We start from the raw sequence: 18,669 nt of genomic DNA, 5'->3' as shown, positions 1-18,669 counted from the left end.
TTCAAGTTAATGCCATCAAACACTGCAGGCTCAATCCTCTTCATGTCTTTTGGAAATGCACAGCTCTAGTTTGCACTGGCTTATCTTCTTTAACAGGAGAGAAAAAGAGCAAATGTGGTTCTACCACCAATGTCAGTACATTGTCTTGGCCATCTGGGAAGAAAAAAGTCATTTACTAAGGTGCTAATTTTAGGTGCTAATTTTTTTTCCCTGTAACTGAATCTGTATTTCACCAGATTCAGTGCTTTTTGGCCCAGATCCTGCATAAATTGCTGTTTTTGTTTTATTAAAAATCAAATCAATGCACAAATAAACCTCACTGGTGGGCATGGCAGAGTTCCTTTCCAGCTGGGAGCAGTGCTAGATGTCTGTGACAAGTGAATCTTCTCTATGAGATAAAAAATACTTTAAAAAGAACTATGTTTCTGAGAGCACAGTCATCAGAAAATACTCTGTGGCCCTAAATTTATGAGGTTGCTTTCTCATAAAAGTCAGGCTGCTATGTTTTCCAATAATGTAGCTTATGTTGTGTTGAATGGTCCACAATATAGATGGAACAATACTTCTTTTTCTTTACATTTTAGTCCATCCAAAAGCAGAATGCAGAATGTAACTGTCACAGGAATTGGCCTGAGTTTCATAATCTACTTTATGTCTGCTTTGTTTGGGTATCTGACATTTTATGGTGAGTATATTTTTCAAGTATTCTCTAGAATGCAGCCTAATAGTAAATGGTACATCTGTTGTCTTGAGTACTTCAGGCTTGTTTTTGCATTAATACACTTGGATCCTCATAAATCTTAGTCCCATGAAGAAGTGTTACAGTCCCATTGACTTCTCAGCGTGTAATGTAGGTGAACGCTGCAGGGCTTATGCTCAAAATGCTCTGCAACACAGGATATGAATGTGACCCTTGACAAGCTAGCCCTGATGCTGGGGAGGCATGAAGGTTTGCAGGCATGCTTGCCTTGTCTGATGCAGCCTGGGGACAAAGCATATATTGCTTCCTTGTTTTGTTTTTGGGTTTTTACAAATTGAGCAGCACTAGCAATTTCACTAGAAATTTGCTGGAAGTTTTCTAAAGGGGGGGGGGAATGACTGTTTATGAGGATGGGTGGTGATAGGAGAATGGGGAACGGTTTCAAACTAAGATAAGGGAGGTTTAGGTTGGATATTAGGAGAAAGTTTTTCACCCAGAGGGTGGTGATGCACTGGAATGGGTTGCCCAAGGAGGCTGTGGATGCCCCATACCTGGAAGCATTACTATATGTTTAACCATTACATCCAAAGACGTTCCCTTGATATAGAATCCTTTGAAAAATTAAGTGGGCAGCCTTGAAGCCCCTGGTAGTGTATAGGCCACTATTAGTGCTTGCTAACAGTTTCCATGTGACTTCGTAGGGAATTAAAACTTGATGGGTCACTCAGAGATTGAGCAGTCGTTGCAGGATAACCATCTGTCTCCAGGTCACATCTCAGCAAAAATAAAACAAAATAAGATGTAGAAACGGGCCCAGTTCCTGTTACCATCACTGCCTTCATTTCTTGGAGGCGAGGCCCTTTGACTGCAGTCTTTTAGTCTGTTTCACTGTGAATCTTTCTGGTTTTCTGCAAGCGTAATTTCTTTTAGTAATTCTTAGACTCAAGAGCCTGAAACACCAGAACCAACAGCGAATGTCTGCAAGACATTACGTTTTTTTTTTTCCTTGCAGGCTTCTGCTCCTTTTTTAACTTTTTGGTTGTCTTGTTTAATTAACTTACTGCTTTAAATAGGGGGGAATCTGTTTTCTGTTCCCAAAATACCAGTCCAGGAAAATGTAAAACATTTTATTTTAAATTGAAAACAAAGAAGGAGTTCCTTCTTTTGAAATGAGTCACATTTCATCGTTCCGTGGCTCAGAAGTTTTGTACTGTTTGCTGTGAATTTGAAACTCGATGCAGCGCCTGGACTTGGGTGGAAATCTGGGCTGTTCTGAAGTCCAGCAAAGCGCACTGAGTGGGAGGAGCGGACAGATGCTTCCTGCACTCTGACTTGCTGTCAATGGAGCAGTAGTGCTGCTCACAGCATTGATGGAGGGTTGTGATGGAAAGCTTAAGCAGCCCAGATGCATTTTCTTTGTTCCGTAGTGAAGCCCCTGCTTAAGTTTCAGTGTCTTTTTCAAGGCTCAGTCAATCCGGTCATCTTGACTTTAATTAAACCTCCATTTTAATTTGTGAACATTGCTTTTTGTTGTCCGTTTAAAATACTCCTATAGGAAATGGTTAAGGCCTGTGGATGCTGACATCTGTATTTTTTCTCCAGTTCTTTGAGATATTTTCAGTTGTTTTCTAAGCTTTACCTCTGCTGTTTGCTCATCCCTTCAGGTCACTAAAACTTGGCTTTTATTTTAAGTCTAGCTAACATGGTAAAATTCAGTTAAGGTTAAAAGTTACCTTACTGCTGAGTGGACTGAAAGTTTCAGAACCTGTATCTGTAAGCTTGGAATAGCTTTCTTTTTAAGCCTTCCTTTTCCGTATTTCCTTCATCTTCTCTTAGATGGCTGTTTGTTCAGCACATGCTCTACAGGATCTTGTCTCTTGCATGGTTTTTTTCTTGTTTTTGCTAGGTTACAAATCAGTTTGAGTTGGTTTATCAGTAGTGCTTATATACAGTCCCCTCCGCTGTGCATCAGCCACAAGCAGATTGGTCCGTTTGAATGTAAGCTTCATCCGCGTTGCTGATTACTTCATGTTAGTTCTCAAACAATTCATTTTTTTTTTGCTTTTCAGACAAAGTGGACTCTGAATTGCTGCGAGGTTACAGCAGGTACCTGCCACATGATACTGTCATCATGACTGTTAAACTGGCCATACTGCTCTCCGTGCTTCTGACAGTTCCTCTAATCCATTTCCCAGTGAGTGCTCCTCTCTGGCGTAAGCAATGCTAACACTAATGCTTTGCAGGCTGTAGTATCTGAGACACATCTAGTCTTGTGTATCTTATTCACTTGTCAAGTGATTGATCAAAGACCACATATTTGCATATGTTCCACGAGAGCTCCAACATAACAACGAACCGCTAAGCTAATTTGTGCTCTAGAGACAGATCTCAGATTAAAACTAACCCACAGCATTGTTTTTAATTTAGAGAATTCAGAACTTCTAAAGTTTATTTAGTTGGATCTTTTTTTTCCCCCTCCTAAATTGAGTTTTGCTGACTTAAGTTTTCCTTTCTGCATGCACGCACACACACACAAACACACTTATACTTGAAAACTCAATTTCATTGCAAATTGAAAACACGTACTGACTTATTGCACCACAAGAATACTGCTTTGGCTTATCAATACCATAATATGAAAAATAAACCAAAAAAAAATATCAGGACTACATCTAGGTAAGTACCCCATGGTTTGCATTCCATTTGGCATCACGGATTAGCCCCCAAACCTTTACTTGTCCCAGCAGATGTTATTAGGACTAAGGGCCATGTGACAAATACTGCTTCAATACTGAAGTTAATTCCATGCTACAGAGAGAAAAAAACATAACTGAACTATTATCAATTGATTTCTGCATTTCGAGTTAAAATGTTCTTTTGCATCTGATATGATAAAATTCTTATTTGTGAAATTGAAATCAGTTTTAAAGAGGAAGTAGATGTGTTCATTTACCCATGCAATGTTTCTTTTCATTTTATGTAGGCGAGGAAAGCCGTATTGATGGTGTTTTGCTCTCACCTTCCCGTGTCTTGGATTTGCCATATCCTTGTCACTTTGGTGCTGAATGCAATCATTGTTTTGTTTGCAATGTACGTGCCAGACATTAAAAATGTATTCGGGGTAGTTGGTAAGTTGTTGTGGTTTTTATTGTTATCTTTGAGGAGTTCAGAATGATGCTGAGCAAGTGTGTTTCAATCGTGCTCTAAGTCAGGTCTTGTGGTTTTTATAGGTTCAACCACATCGACATGTTTGCTTTTTGTGTATCCTGGACTGTTTTATCTTAAACTCAGCAGAGAGGACTTCCTGTCACCACACAAACTCGGGGTATGATTTTTCTGTGCATGTGCTAATTGTATTTAGAGAGGCTTCTTTTAGATACATTTTAATGCGCTGGAGAGAATGTAACCTAATGGGCAAAGATCCAGCTTTCAATGCGGTTCACAGAATCTGTGAGCATTTTCTTTTATTGTTCACGTTAGCTCTGCTGTGTCTGAAACTCCTTTATTGCAAGCCCTCTCTGACTAGGAGAGTGTCTGTATTCTGGACTGTTGATCTGAATACATGCTTTTCTCTATAGTTTTCAGATGTCAATTTTTAATCCAGTTTCTCTGTGGTTTTTACGCATTACTCTGATGTTGTTTGGGCAGCTGGGACAAAGCCAGACTGTGTTTAAGTGAAACAGTGTTTATGCTTGTTTTCTATTTAAGCCTTCTCAAAAACATGTTGGTTTTGTTTTTTCTTTTTCCTCTATGGTTTCTCTTTTGGCACAGTAGGTTGAGTTCTAATTGGAATTTGTGCTGCAGCCTGCGTTTTGCACTGTGACTGTGCTTGTCTACTTCTTAGCTGCTGCTCAGCCCAACGTCGTGGCAGTGTCTCAAATCATGGCATCGTTCAGGCTGGAAAAGACCACTAAGATGCCCAAGTCAAACCCCAGCCCATGCCCACTGCCCACGTCCCTCAGTGCCACATCTCTATAGTTCTTGAACACCTCCAGGACAGTGACCCCACCACTCCCTGGGCAGCTGTGCTACTGCATTAACACTCCTTCTGAGAAGGAATCTGTCTTAATATCCAACCCAAGCTTCCCTGGTACAACTGAAAAGTGTTACCTCTCATCCTAAAAATGGTGACAAAGTGCTTATGCTGCGACCATCTGCCATTGCAGTGACTTATAGGACTGCTCTCACGCTGATGAAATAAGGAACCTGAAAGAAAATCCAGTGATGCGTTTTCAACCATTTTGAGTAAAATACAAATTCATTTTCTTCATTCATTCGCAGTTGTGTTTGTTTGGGCAGATCTGTACAGTTCTCAGGTGAGCAGTGAAAGTGAGCCAAACTGTTGTGAGTGTGCCCAATGAAACTGTCCCAGGCAGACTTAGTCTTATGTCATTCTAAGCAGACACCTTGTGTTTGAAGACTAAGTAGTTTGCAGCATGAAAGATTATTGTAAAACACATTGTTTAAACCTGCTTTTACAGACTTTTTATGTTCAGCATAATACATAAATATATAAATATAGACTTGTCTCTTCTTTCTCCACAGGCATGTGCATTGGTTATCTTTGGCATATGTGTTGGTCTGCTCAGTTTAATTCTAATAATCCTCAACTGGATTAATCAGTAACACTGTGTGATTACAATCCAAAGTGAGCTTCAGGAGGATGACAAGACCCAGAGATACTGACAGCCTACAGAAAACACTGACAGCAACCACCTTCAGAACAAATAACACTTTTTCAGCCTGCTGGTGATGTTTCTTCATTACCCTCAAGTCTAAAATACTAGTTCTTAATGATGCTCTTGTGGCGGGGAAAAGGATCTCTTGATAATCCCTGCTATGCAAAGATAGTTTGGTGCACGTGGTGAACGAACTCAGAACCCTAAGACAAATTTTCTTGTAAAGAGAATGAGATGGATTTTAAATCAGTTGTGACGTGTGTATCGCGTATTATCCTTGAAGTGAAAGACAGCTGTTGCTTCTTTAAGTTCCAGAAGTTCAGCCAGTTGATATTAGGAACTGACTGATTCCAAATGTTTACCCTAATTTATCCAAATACAGACTCAGAGGCCAAACACCTCAGCCCAGTTTAATGGGCACATCATGATAACAGTATTCTTGTTTTATACCTCCTGTGTACTTGAATTGTACTGAAGTAATTTTTAAATTAGGAGCTTTTACCCATCCAACATAGTAGGTTCTCAGAGCATTCGTGATTCTGTTTTGTATTTAATAATAGACCACTTTCAGTTAATGTCTGCTTCTGAGTATCATTCAAATTACCTCAGTATTCCTGCCAGTGGGAGACTTTTTTCTCTCTCACTCCCATTTCTACCAGTTTTTCCTACTTGAAATAGAACATATCTGTGTTTTATGTACTGTTGTGTGTTTGGACTTGAAAGGTGGCATTCTGCTGTCCTGAAGGCAAAGGAAATTTTATGTTTACGGAGCCTTAATTTTACCCTAAAATCTCTAAACATTCACACACCCTTTTGTAATTCTGCTTTTTTTTTCTGCCTAAATGAATCATGAATGCAGTTTTCAACACCAGCTGGGCTTTGTTACATATAGTATGGGGTGCCCACTGCAGAAGTTCCTTATATCAGCCGTTGCTTTCATTCTACTGGTATCATGGTAAGCGTCCTTAGATTTGTTACTATCAGATGGAATCTAATGTCTTTAGAATAGCCTAATCTCTTTAGAGGCTTCATACCCTGATGAAGTTAAGCCTCTGCAGAAATACCTTGTGTAAAGTTCAGAAATCGGACCTCAGACTCAAACAGCAAGATTTAAAGAGTGGGAAAGTTCTTCATTATTTCCAGATGCAGTATTTCTTTTAATCCAGCTTAGCACTTTACATCTAAGGATTGGACTAAGGTACAAATGAAATAGTAAATTAATTCATCTGGTTAATATGAAAGAAGCTAGTGTATGACCTTTATGGAAATGTTTCTGTCCATAAGGTGAGCAGTAAATTAGTTGATTCTAGGTAGAAAATCCTGTTGAAACAGTTCTGTTAATGTGTTGACATATGTTTTCTCATTTGAGGTAGGGAAGACGCCCTAGAAACTGACGTTTCGAACCTCTTAGCAGCGGGTCTGTCTTTTTTAAGCTCCTGTGCAAAACTGGGGCCAGAAACTAAAAGTGAGAAATAAAGCTACAGCAAAGTCGTAGCTGGGCCGTTCCCAAAAGCACTTCTGCATAAACACTCATACTTCCCAATGATGCAGGAGAGGCATCATTCAGTCTTTGAAGTATTGATATTTTATTGCTGTTAATGTTGTCACGATAGATGGTGACTCAGGTCCTCACTGCTGGTGGCTGTAGAGCAACCTGAAAATTGGTTTCAGCTTGGAAGGACTTCACTTGTAAGCTGACCGCCTTGGGAAAGCGCGGCTGCCTGTGCCAGTGCCCGCAGGGAGCAATGGGCGACGGCGCTCTCCAGAAAAGGATGTGCCAAATTCAACATAACCCAGAGAGAATGCGCTTGATCCTTCCCTGTGTAATAGGGAGGAACAGAAAATAGCAGACTTGGAACCACCATCTCTGTTCCTGAGCTGGCAAGCTGTGCCTTCTCTGACTTCAGTGCCAGCGGATCACTCAACTCTTGGGATCTGTAAGATGTTTTTCCCTTTTGATAGATGGCCTGCAGGCACCCAGGTGCTGTTGGTGTGCAGTTGGTACTGCTTTAGGAATCCTTTTGCCTGAGGAATGTTCTTCTGCTTAGGAGTTTAACGCAGAAACAGACTCAAGCGGTGAGGTGTAGGTACTAACTCAGGAGTTTTGTTAGGATCCCCATTCTTTAAAAATCAGTACAATATATAAAAAGACTGCAGTTGTTTTTATCACAAAGCTTCTACCTGGGATTTCATGACACAAGGTGAGGTCACCACCTGAAACAGCACGTCCACTCCTGGGTAGAAGCTCACAGCTTCTTCCTGTGGCACTGGCATGGTGGTGGCTCCTCCTCAGTGTGTTTCACTAGCAGAAAACCTGGAAGAGTGATGAGTTATCTGCCAAAAACTGAACAAAGTGAGGTCTATTGGGGGCAGGAAAGGGAAGGAGGATGGATTGGACTGCCTTTCAGGTTTTAGATCAGTGTTTTTCTCACAAACCTCACTCTCCATCTTTGTTCACTCCGGGTGCCTCTAACTTGAGAGCTCTCTGGCCTCCTGTGATCAAGGAGTTGGTCAGACAGTTTCTCAGCACCGTGTGAGTAACAGGGATTGGGGCCATTCATTTTGCCTTTATTATTGCAGCACCCTTCCTTTTCAATTCTCAATAACCAGGTATAGCTCCTCCTGCCTGTACCTCCCTTTGATAGCTGTGTGCTCCCAGGCTTTGTTGGCTGTGGGGATTCTGCCAGGCAGAGCATCTATGGCAACGCTGCAAAAACCTGAGTATCCATTTTATATGAAGTGTACCTTGAGAAATCAACGATAGCTGCAGTTCAGGAAATGATTTTGTAACTGAACCAGAACTTAGGAAAACAGGAGACCTTACATTCATGTCAGTGAACTGTAGATATATTTTGTAAGACACTCAAAATTAGGAGGAATATTTCTTAGAATTGTGAGGTTTTATGAAAACCATTTCTCACAGATCACGTCTTGCAGCTCGCTATTGAGTAGTAGTTGTAAGACATCATTGCAGGCACTTTATTTTAAACTCTGAACAGCAGGGCTTCATATGGAAGATTTACATCATCTGTGAAGGTGCAGAAAGTTGGCAAGGCTCTGCTGAGCTTTTGCTCTTTGTTTCTCCTAGAGAAAAAATACTGAGTCTGCCCTGTGCTGCAGTCCTCAATGCCTGCACAGTTTGTGTGCGTCGTGTTAAAAGATGGGGCTGAGAAAATGCATGAAATAAGGTGTCAGTTTTACAGCTGCTTGCTGTAATGCTATGGAAATCACGGCATTATTGTTTTTAAGCCCTGGGTACACGAGCCAGGCTGTAAACTGACTGCCCTGGTAGGTAGCATTGGGCTGATGAATACCAGCCTGTGAAGTTAATGTTCCGTGAGGATGAAGGGAAGCAATTCACACCTCTGCTGGAGCTCTATTATTACATTTTGGCTGCGGTGCAGAGGGGATGGAAGCACACCGGTTTGCAGAGAGCTGTCATCTTCCATTTGCAAAAGAGTTAGAAATGCTGCTACTTTTAAGAAAGTCCTACAATACATAACTTAAAACGTGAGGAGAGGGCTGCTAAATGTATTAATTCAACATCAGAGCAAGGATGCTGCTTTTAGTCTCAGTCTTCCCCAGACTGTGCATTATTCCATGTAAGGTTTTCACTGCGGCTGTACACAAGCATGAGTTCTGTTGAGCTCCACTCTCACATGCTTCCAGATATATTTTTCTTGTGTACAGACTTTTGTTGTTATATTTCCAGACTGGTGAATTTCAATAGTTCTGCTTTATTATGTGTATGCCATTTTATTTTCTGAAGCCTCAGCTAGAGGGATCCCTCAGCATTTCTGGCCTCACTTGGGAAGGTTGCCTTTCCCAGCTGCACGAGGAGAACAATGTAAGAGACGAAAATGAGTCGGTAGCCTTTGATTTGCTTTCTCTCATTCTCCTGTTTCCATTCCGTGTCCATGTAAGGGCCGCTCAGGTTACAGATGAGCTGTGGTAAGCCGGGCTGGAGAAGGGAGCACTGCGCACAAGTGCTTACAGCCTGTGTGTGTATTGTGCTCGATGGTTATTGTTTATTCCCTTGTTTCTAAGCATCTTCATACTGATTTCCACTGCAGCTTGTTTAAAATTCTCTCATGTCCCTGCGCAGTGTAAACTGACCCTCTGTGATACCATCCTCTCCTCTCTGCCCCTCCTTTTCCTTTCCCCTGAGCACGGAGACACGGTGGTGCAACAAGATCTCTGTGCTTGAGCTGCTAGGGCAGATGTTACATCCCACCCTGCTTGTAAACATGTTGTTTGCATGGGAGAGGATTAGGGCTTGTTCTATATTGCTGTGTTTCTGACTGTGCACAGTCATTGTGGTATGGATCTGGAATTCAGTGCTCTGAAAGCTGCAGTCTGTGAAGGCTGAGAGGACTCAGAGGAACCGTATACTACCCCTGTGTACCTCTGTTGGGTAGCAATAGTGCAGGTTATAGACCTGCGTGAGCTGATCCAAAATGTCCAGTCTTTAAAGTATATATATAATAATTTCATTAAATTAATTCTTAGGATTACCTCCATAGAATATGACAGTTTTCATTAGCATCATCATGCAGATTCAGCAGAGCACAACAACACATGAGGACAGAGCTGTGCCTGTTCTGGATACAGGTGATCATTTTACCTTGAACACAGCTGTGTTGATCTGGCTCCGAGGCTCTTACAGAGCCAGAGGGAGGTTCTGAATATGGAATCCTGCAAATTCAGCACGCTGGGTTCTTTATTTTGCTTCCTATAAGCAGTAGGAGGAGATGGACATTGTACCAATGAAGATTAATTGTGTTGTTTCCAGCTGTCCCTATGTACAGAAATGAAAGTTAACATTAGCTCAATAGTGGGCATCCTAATGTACTCTAATTAAAGCTTCAGGTCAGTCCTGGAGTTAAAATAACACGGATTGTTGTAGAACGCCTTTCCTAATTAGATTTAACACTTAAGGCACAATCATTGCTTTGTGTTGCCTTTGATGTTGAGAGCATTCCTTATAGTTGTTCTGCATCCCATGGAGCCTTGGGGATGCATCTGCTTCCCAGTGACTGTTGCTGTCTGACAATTCCCGCTGCTGAAAAGGAGCTGCCTTATTTCTGCAGGTTGTGGTGATGTTTTTGGTGTATCCGTGTTTCAGAAGTGATCATTCAGCTTAATGGGGAACTGATGTTTTGCTTTTTAAAAGGAGTCATCTGTATGTAAAAAATACCTCGTGAGCGTCTGATCTGTGTGCCATGCATTTCCTGTTTTGAGTTCTTCCTCCCACAGATTTCTATGGAGCAGCCACGGCGTGTTCCAAGAAAAACAGAAAATAAAGGGCAGTGTTTGCATAACTCATTTGCTGCTCATCCTTGCTTCCTGTGCATGGTGTGCAAAGCAAAACGAACCCGGTGCTGCCGCTCTGCAGTTGGTTCCAGAAGTGCAAAGTTGTTGCTGTTACCCCAGCTCAGGCTGTAGCATCTCCATGGCCAAGGAAAGGTGGGCGACTGTGCGAGGAAACTGCCTGGGAACCACAGCATCATGGAAGGGAAGGGAAGGGAAGGGAAGGGAAGGGAAGGGAAGGGAAGGGAAGGGAAGGGAAGGGCCTGTCCTGAACAGGGCAGTTATATGGACCAGAACACGTTACTACTGACTTGATTCCAGAGCTGTAAGAATGGAAGCGTGCTCCTTGCGTGGAAATGAGCATCTCATTTATAAAATTCACCCCAATTAATAATTGGTACAAATGGCCCCACAGCTGCATTTTTCAGGTGTGATGCAGAATTTGGTGCTGCCCTGCAGCAGCTGCTCATACTCATTGGTGCTGCTGAGCGGGTTCCATCCCAGCTTGGTTTTCCTCTTGCTTCCAGCATCACCACTTGCATGTTCATGGTTCACACAGCAGCCCTGGGACACCAGGCAGCTCGCTGCACCTGGTTTAGATTTGAGGCTTGTTTACACATGATGTCACACTCCTATTGTCAGCACAGCAAAGGTCAAGACAGTTCATTTTGGAAAGGTTTGTACTGTTGAGTCTTCGCAGTGCAGCCATTAATGCCTTAACCATCTGACTTGCATTTCAGTGTTCTGGCATGATGTAATAATCAAAGGCACTGGATTTATACGATCTATGGGAGTCTGATTGGCCTGGGTTATAGAACTACTTTTCTGGAGACCAGTGTGGAAATTAGGGCTCCAGTTTTGTCATGTAGCAAATGGAGGATCTGGCCAGAGGAGAGCGGAGGAATTTGGAGACTGGGTCCATGCAGGAGCCTCCCTCCCACGTAGTTGCTTTTGGTGTTGGGATTTTCACGTTTGGTGGGCACGATGAGGATGGGTTGACAGTTGGACTAGATGATCTTAGTGGTCTTTACCAACCTTTGTGATTCTATGGTTCTACACATGGGGATGGTGGAGGGATCATGGATATGGTTTGCAGGGCTGGAGTCAAGGGCCAGGGAAAACTCTGTGTAGACCTCAAAGATTTTTTTTCTCCCCCTCCTGCAGATTTTAACATTGCAGAGGTTGATATTTCACAGAGTGAAATTCCTCTTTTAAACCCATCTTTCCACTTTGAATCGGAGCCACATTAACGCCCAGGCTGCTGGGAGCCCACAGAGCAGCGGTGTCCTTCCCTGGAACTGCTGAACACAGAGCTCAGCACGGCTTTCTGCATCCCCTTCTCTGCAAAAGAAAATTAAAGTGCAAGGAGTAGAGAGAACCATTTGCTGAACCTGCACATCTATTTTTACCCCCCTGCTCTCTAATGTTCCTAGAATAAATTTTTTAGCGCACAGCAGGTTAGGAAAAAAATAGTGCTGATGGCATCTGTGCTATCCCCATTGTGCTGCAAGGAAAGATATCAGCTGCTTTGCTGACCTGTCACTTGCACAAAGCTGCATTCCAGGTACTGAGGCCATTTGCTCATCGTGCTTCGCTTGACGAAATGGCCACTGGGGTTTATATATAGGCTGCCCACCCTGCCAAGTTGCCTGGAATTCCTGCAAACTGAATGAAAGCTAAAGGGGCAGCTTGAAAAATAGAGCTGCTAATCTGCCGGTGCCTCTGGGAGAGCCAGCCGGGATGTCCCAGGGCTCAGGGCCTGGTGTCCTGCTGGGGGTGAAGCAGCTGGTGCCCCACTGGGGACTGGGGGGTGAGGAGGGGCTGGGGGGATATTTATAGTGGGGATGAGCAGCAGCTCCAGGGCTGGGAGGGACATGAGCAGTCAGGGCAGTTCCCCAGGGTGCAATGGGCACAAGTATCTCCACTCCAAGTATCTGCTCTTATATTCATTAGTGGCACGGTATGAATTAGCAACACCTGATATCCGTGGAGAAGCTTTAGGCTGTGCCAGTAGCCAAAATCGCATCTTTGAAAACAAAAGTTCTTCTTTTGTGATTGCAGAGCAGACCTTGGAGATACCAAAACAAAGCAAAGGTGTGTTCAGTGCATGGCTGTGAAACAGCACACACACAGAGTGCAGGGCTGACTCAGGGTTTCCACGCTTGGGTTTGGTGATGCCACAGTGGTTCTTTTCAGCTTCATTCGCAGATGAGCTTTTGAATGAAGAGCCAGTGAGGGCAAGGATGGGCTCTCCAGTCACACATACCTTGTTTGCTTTGTTTTCCAACCTGCCCTGCTGGCAGCTTTTCATTCCTCCCAAGGATGTTGGTGCTGGAGGCATGAAGCTGACAAAATGAGTGCTTAAGTCTCTGCAGTGAAGTGTATTGATCTCAGAGTGCATCGGTGGGCCCCTACAGCACAGACTTCATACTGAAGCAGGCACGCAATTCCTTTGAGTTTGGCCGTGCTCAGTCTTCATGCTGGAAGAGGTCAGTTGCCACACTGCAGGTATACATTAATTTTCTCCAACCTGCTGCTGGCCCAACCATTCACTAAACTCTGGTATTGTTACAAATGTTGGTGAAACACTCCTTTTTTGTTAGGCTTCATTACTTGGTCAGCTTCCTGCAGTGCTTTCAGAGGTCCATGCGCTTCTCTTGTTGACCCGAGCGGATCACGTTGAGCAACAAGTTCTGCTCATTGGTGGGGAGAGCTCGGTGTGCACCCCAGGGCTCAAGGAAACGCTACTTAAATCTTTCTGAAGAGTTCAGCCATTGGCAAAAACCTAACATCAAAAAATGTCAAGCCTGGAAACAAAACATCCCAAATATCCCAGGTAAATGAAATCCATGGGGGATGATGGGAGTTTCTCTTGAGCCAGAAAGCTGTGGTGGGATATTGCTGCTCTTCTAACACCGAGAGACATGATTATTCTGAGGGTTTCCTGCTGAAATTCATAATAGCCATTATTCTAACAGTTAAAATACATCTGGGTTATAACCTTTCATGAGGTGGCCCCAGCTAAAACCTCCGCTGCAGTTTGTCTGCTTGAGCTGATACATCTGCAAGAAACTGCTGGGGCTGCGTTATGCTTTTAGTAGTTGATTTAATAGAAATCATGGAGCTTGCTCATAGCTGGGCACGCCGTGCTTTGGTGGTGTGGTGAAGTTGGTGCCCTGCGACTGGCTCGTTCAGCGCAATAAAAATATATTGGGTTCCCGAGATGTTGACCAATGGGTTTGGGAAACAGATGATTGATTCCCACAGCTGAGAAACAGGGATTGTAATGTGTTTTGCCAGAGGAGACCGGTTTGACGGATGAGTTCATTTAAGGATTATGCTATAGATAGAGCTGTTGACAGAATAAATTTGTTTTTATTTTTCATCAGTAGGTATAACACAAAGCAGAACTAATTGGAAGTAGTTTCCTTGTGGCATCTGGTTGTGTTTCTTGCTTTAAGTCTTTCACACGCTGTAAAATTACACCAAGGGCTTTTCTTCACTTCGATTCGCTTCCCAAGATTTCCATCCCTGCCTTTCTAATGGGTTCCCAGTGTGCAGGACATGGTGAGAAACAGCGAGGAGTGGAGCTGGGGGTTTGTTTCTGCTGATTGCACAAATGTTCTGGTGCTCATCACCCACCCAACCTCAGCAGACGCTCCGAGGTGTCCTCACCGCACCGCTGATGGCAGAGCCCAACCCTGCCTGCCCTTCCAGATATTTCTAATGGCATTTGAAGCTGTGACCTGCGCTAAATATCATTCCTGCATACGGCCCAAACCTGGGAGGTGGTTGTGTTTACTCGGGGAGGTGCTCTGAGGTTGAAGGAAGGTGTTGAGTTAAGATCTGGAAATAGCTTTTTGAGGCGGTCAGAGAACAAACCCCGGTGTTTCTTGGGGGATTTGGCTGCCTGTGGGCTGCCCATCATCCCCTGGCTCCAACAGGGTGTCTGCAGGGGGGTCCCAGCCTTGTGAGCCCCCCGGCTGCTGCTGGCCCTTGTGGGGGCTGCTGGACTCGTGCAGGCTGCTGGTGTGGAAATCTAGGCTTTGTGGTTCCAACCAGCCTGGCAAATTTGATTTGTGGGTTTGGGCTCGGGATTTTTGTGTGTTTTTATGGTTTTTTTTCTTTTTCTTTGGAAGTTTTTTTCTTTTCCAGTTGTGGTCAAATAAGAGTTTTCTAGAACTGACTCATATAGGGCCAAAGAACAGGAATGCAGCAAGCACTGCAGCGCCTGCCAAACGAGCAGGGTAGTGGTTGCAAGGGAGAAAATATCCCCGGGTTCCTCCGCGTCCAATACCTGAGGAGAGGAGTCCATGTGATTTCAGGATTATGTTTCAGGTTAAATTCTAGCCTTCGTTTGGCCCCAGACCTGAACTTTAAGTCCCAGCCAAAACATAATCCAGATCTGAAAGCCGGCTACTGGCCTATCTTCTGCTCATCATGTGTGCAGTCATTCAACAGAAGCTGAAATGTGTTTTTTCTGCCAAGAGCCGTTGGTTTCCAAACAACTACATCAGCACAGTGAGTGATGGAGTTTCCATCAACTGCTGTAGGCCAAATTCAGTCATCTGTATTCGGGCCTTGGCAGGTACAGAAACTTGGAGTTGTCACCAAGTTTTATATAATATCCTGCTTAATTGCAAATTTTTGTTCTGTGATTTGGTTCTGTTGAAGCTCGTGGAATGGCAGACGAAGGGGAGCTTTTTTACCTCTTCACTAGTGAGATTTTCTGTTCTTTAATTGACCTTTACAATAATTTGGTCTAAGCTGGGATCTGGGTTAAATATAGCTGGTTATTTTCACCCTGAGTATGTAATACACGAAAGAACCTAGGTATCCTTTGAATGTGATTTGACAAGCGCTGTGTCTGTGTACAGGTATGTATTTATAAACATTTGCGCTGGGTGCACTAAAATGTCACTTCCAAAACCAAGAACTTTCTCTCCTGCAGCAAAATGTTTGTGCAGAATGCAGTGTTAGGTTTCCAAAACCTGGGCAGTCCAAAGAGAGAAAGACACTTCTTGGAAAGAAGCTACCAAGGATGGGAGCTGGGCTGAGCCCTCAGAAGTGAATGCAGGGTCATTATTCACTCTGTCATGTCATAGAAGCACAACTAGGAGATGCCTAAAGGCATTGCTCAAGAGCGAACTCGAAGCAAGCAAGAGGAAGGCCTTTCCCAGCAGGCCCAGGGCACTGCAGAGCACCTTGCTGGTGAATGTTGTGGTGCCTAAAGCATTGGAAGGGCAGGACTAACCAAACTCACAGGGAACGGAGCAAGCACTGCCTGATCCCTTCTTCCAGAAGTACAGATCCAATATCTGCCTTCATGCAACTGAGATCCCAGAAGCTTCCTGCCAAACCAGCATAAGGACACCAGTCACCAGCAAAGCCAACCCTTGACGTTTTGAATGCATTGATGAAATGAATGCTGTGAGTTCTGCAGACAGACTTGGAGCTTAGGGTGAGATCCTTGCTCTAGCGATGCTCGCTGTCCTGCAGCCGGCACTGCTGGAGAGTTTGTTGGAATGGATTCTGCATGCAGGTATGTACCTTGGAGGTGTTGAAATGGAGGGACTAGAGCTTGTCCAAGTCCATTCTCAGGCAGTAAAACATAACCCCTGGTCATTTCATCTTACAGCCTATGATCAGGGATGTCAGATTCCCTCCTCCTATGTCTGCTGCTGCCGCTTTTCATGGGGTGGAAAGCCCCATTAGCTCAGGCTCACTGGTGCCATTTGGCAGCTGTGATGATTTACAGCAGAAAAGACTCATTGCCTGCAACTGTCAAGGCAGGTTCTCCAACTTAATTCAAAGTAGTTCTACTCCCACAGATGATTTACTGCTCAAGAACGAGGCTTTCATTTTCTCTCTCTTTTCTTCCCCGTTTACCCATGACAGTCTGGATCCCAGCACCAGAGCCGTGATGTCAAGAGGATGAGATGAAAGCTACCCCATTTTTCACGAGCCCTCACGGGCAGCTTGTAAGCAGATGACTGCGTGGCCAATTGCTGTGTCCATTTTGCTGGCACCTCCAGCATTTTATGTGGTGTCTGAACCTCAGCAGGCACCTCACGCCTGCTAATGGCTTTGCTAGTCAGCCGATCAATTGGTTATTTACGGCAGGCGTGTCTCAGATCTGTCAGGTCAAGATTTCCCACCCTGACGTATTTTGTTCAGAGGAGCACATAAATCCTAAGCTGCCATTTGCAGCTTAAACCTTCAGAGTGTGAAACCAGTGGGTTAAAGTTTCCAGTGATAGCAGCAAACAGTGTTTTAAAGAGTTGTCCTCCTGACTCTTGGGGACTTGGGCACTTGGGCTGAACCATGAATCAGGTGGCCCTGAAGTATTTATGGGCATTAAACTCCCTTTTTGGTATCGTTTAGCTATGAAGTCTGAAGTCATAAATGTGGAAATTGAGACCTCTCCTCTGTTCTGGTGTTTTTCTGCTTAAGGTGTTCTGAAAAATCATAACAACATCTTTATTGGGTGCTCTGAAGTGAGAAGCAAGAGGAGGTGCAGAAGGCCATTACTTGCAGAGTTTGATCCTGAAGCTCCAAACTTCATAGGGCCATGCATGAGAAGATGAAGCACTTGTGCAAAGCAAACTCTGGATCTCATTATCAAGCCTGTAAGACCATAATGCCTCAGTTATTTGCAGCTGCATATGCCTGGGTGCTACAGGAATATGATTTGAAGTTAATCAGAAGACTTTCCAGTCTTGAAGTTTTGAATGTGAACAAACAAAGAACAGCTATGGATAGAAGCACCTACTCTGCATTAAAAGCAATGTCACGAGGAATGGAGCAGTTCCTGGGCATACCATGATAGCATGGCATTATCGTGCCATGATATTAAGATATCATTCATCTTCTTCCTTTTTGCAGAGCTCTCAGAGGTGTGCTGGCCTACTGAGCAGCAATGAGCCTGTTGTAAAGATAAGCACAAACAAGAGGACATGAGTCTAGCCCTGGGAGTTCATGGTTCTGAACCCTTTTCACCAAGAAATTCAGGTCTTCATAGAATGGCCTGAGTTGAAAAGGACCACAGTGCTCATCCAGTTTCAACCCCCTGCCATGTGCAGGGTCACCAACCACCAGACCAGGCTGCTCAGAGCCACATCCAGCCTGGATGAGTCAGTGTCCCCTTGACACTTGTGTCCCCTTCTAGCCCATGCAGGATGATCTGGGTGACAACAGCACCATAGTTGCCATGTGATGGACGTAGGTGCATTCATTTAGATCTGTGCTCTGCAAATGACAAAGGTCCACATTCTTCATGGCATCAAGGACTTCTGCAGGGAAGAGGAATGATCTCCACTAGAGGTGACTCAGTATCTGCAAGGTATTGTGGCATTCTCCTGTTTGCAATTGGAGACCACATTAACTCAGCCAGTTTTCAAGGCACGGGCATTTGAGAGCACACACTGAAACCAGTGAGAAAATATAAACACCAAAGTGTTAACCCATGAGTGACCTCTGAAACAGCCGCCCAGGGAATGCGGAGCTCGAAAAACTCCTTTTCGTGGCACTTCTGCGGGTGATTTGTTTGCAAAGAGTGGCGATGCACAGATGCCTGGGCATGTTTATAGCTCTGTAATGAAAGTCATGGCACCTGGAAGGCTCCTTGGCTGTGCTGCTGTGTTATCATCTCCATGGTTGTGCAGAGAACGGCACTGTGTGTGGTGGGAAGTTTTGAAAATGATTTTCATCAGCATGATTAAATACTTATTACATGAGTCAGCCATACGGGCTTCATTAAGCCAGTGAACTCGGAGGATCCTCCTCATCTGTTTATGAAAGCCATCTGGAACCACGGGCTGCTCAGAAGAAATAGGATGGATGGAGCGCAGTGTGACAGGAGCTGAGCTCCCTTTGCAGAAGCTGCACGAACCCAACGTGCTCTCCTCTTTCTGTACATTTCTGGGCAAAGAATTGAGGCCTGAAATGACTCAGGCAGCAGAACTTTTAATGTACCCTGTC

The 18,669-nt window shown here is 44.0% G+C and overlaps 1 protein-coding gene and 1 long non-coding RNA gene across 7 annotated transcripts in view; both read left to right on the top strand.

Moving 5' to 3' along the window:
• Nucleotides 1-10,704, top strand: part of SLC38A6 (solute carrier family 38 member 6) — a 34,267-nt gene extending 23,563 nt beyond the window's left edge. For 4 of the 6 annotated variants that reach the window (XM_085549596.1, XM_085549595.1, XM_085549598.1 and 1 more), the window contains 5 exons: nt 585-685; nt 2,770-2,894; nt 3,684-3,828; nt 3,931-4,025; nt 5,246-5,954. In XM_085549596.1, the coding sequence (XP_085405722.1) occupies nt 585-685; nt 2,770-2,894; nt 3,684-3,828; nt 3,931-4,025; nt 5,246-5,326 (547 nt within the window). In that variant the 3' untranslated portion in view covers nt 5,327-5,954. Of the gene's footprint in view, nt 1-584; nt 686-2,769; nt 2,895-3,683; nt 3,829-3,930; nt 4,026-4,474 lie in introns of all 6 variants that reach the window. The other 2 variants (XM_015865790.3, XM_032444865.2) reach the window with 2 other exon arrangements.
• A 2,252-nt stretch (nt 10,705-12,956) lies between these two features.
• The window catches only part of LOC146760822 (uncharacterized), a 60,066-nt gene continuing 54,353 nt past the window's right edge, over nt 12,957-18,669 (top strand). The window contains exon 1 of the long non-coding RNA XR_014946827.1: nt 12,957-13,178. This is a non-coding gene — a long non-coding RNA (uncharacterized LOC146760822). The remainder of the gene's footprint in view (nt 13,179-18,669) is intronic.

This window comes from Coturnix japonica, chromosome 5 (assembly GCF_054131305.1).
Source record: "Coturnix japonica strain WE chromosome 5, WE-NBRP24, whole genome shotgun sequence".
Taxonomy (NCBI): Eukaryota; Metazoa; Chordata; class Aves; order Galliformes; family Phasianidae; genus Coturnix; species Coturnix japonica.
This window is presented reverse-complemented; position numbering and strand designations above follow the sequence as displayed.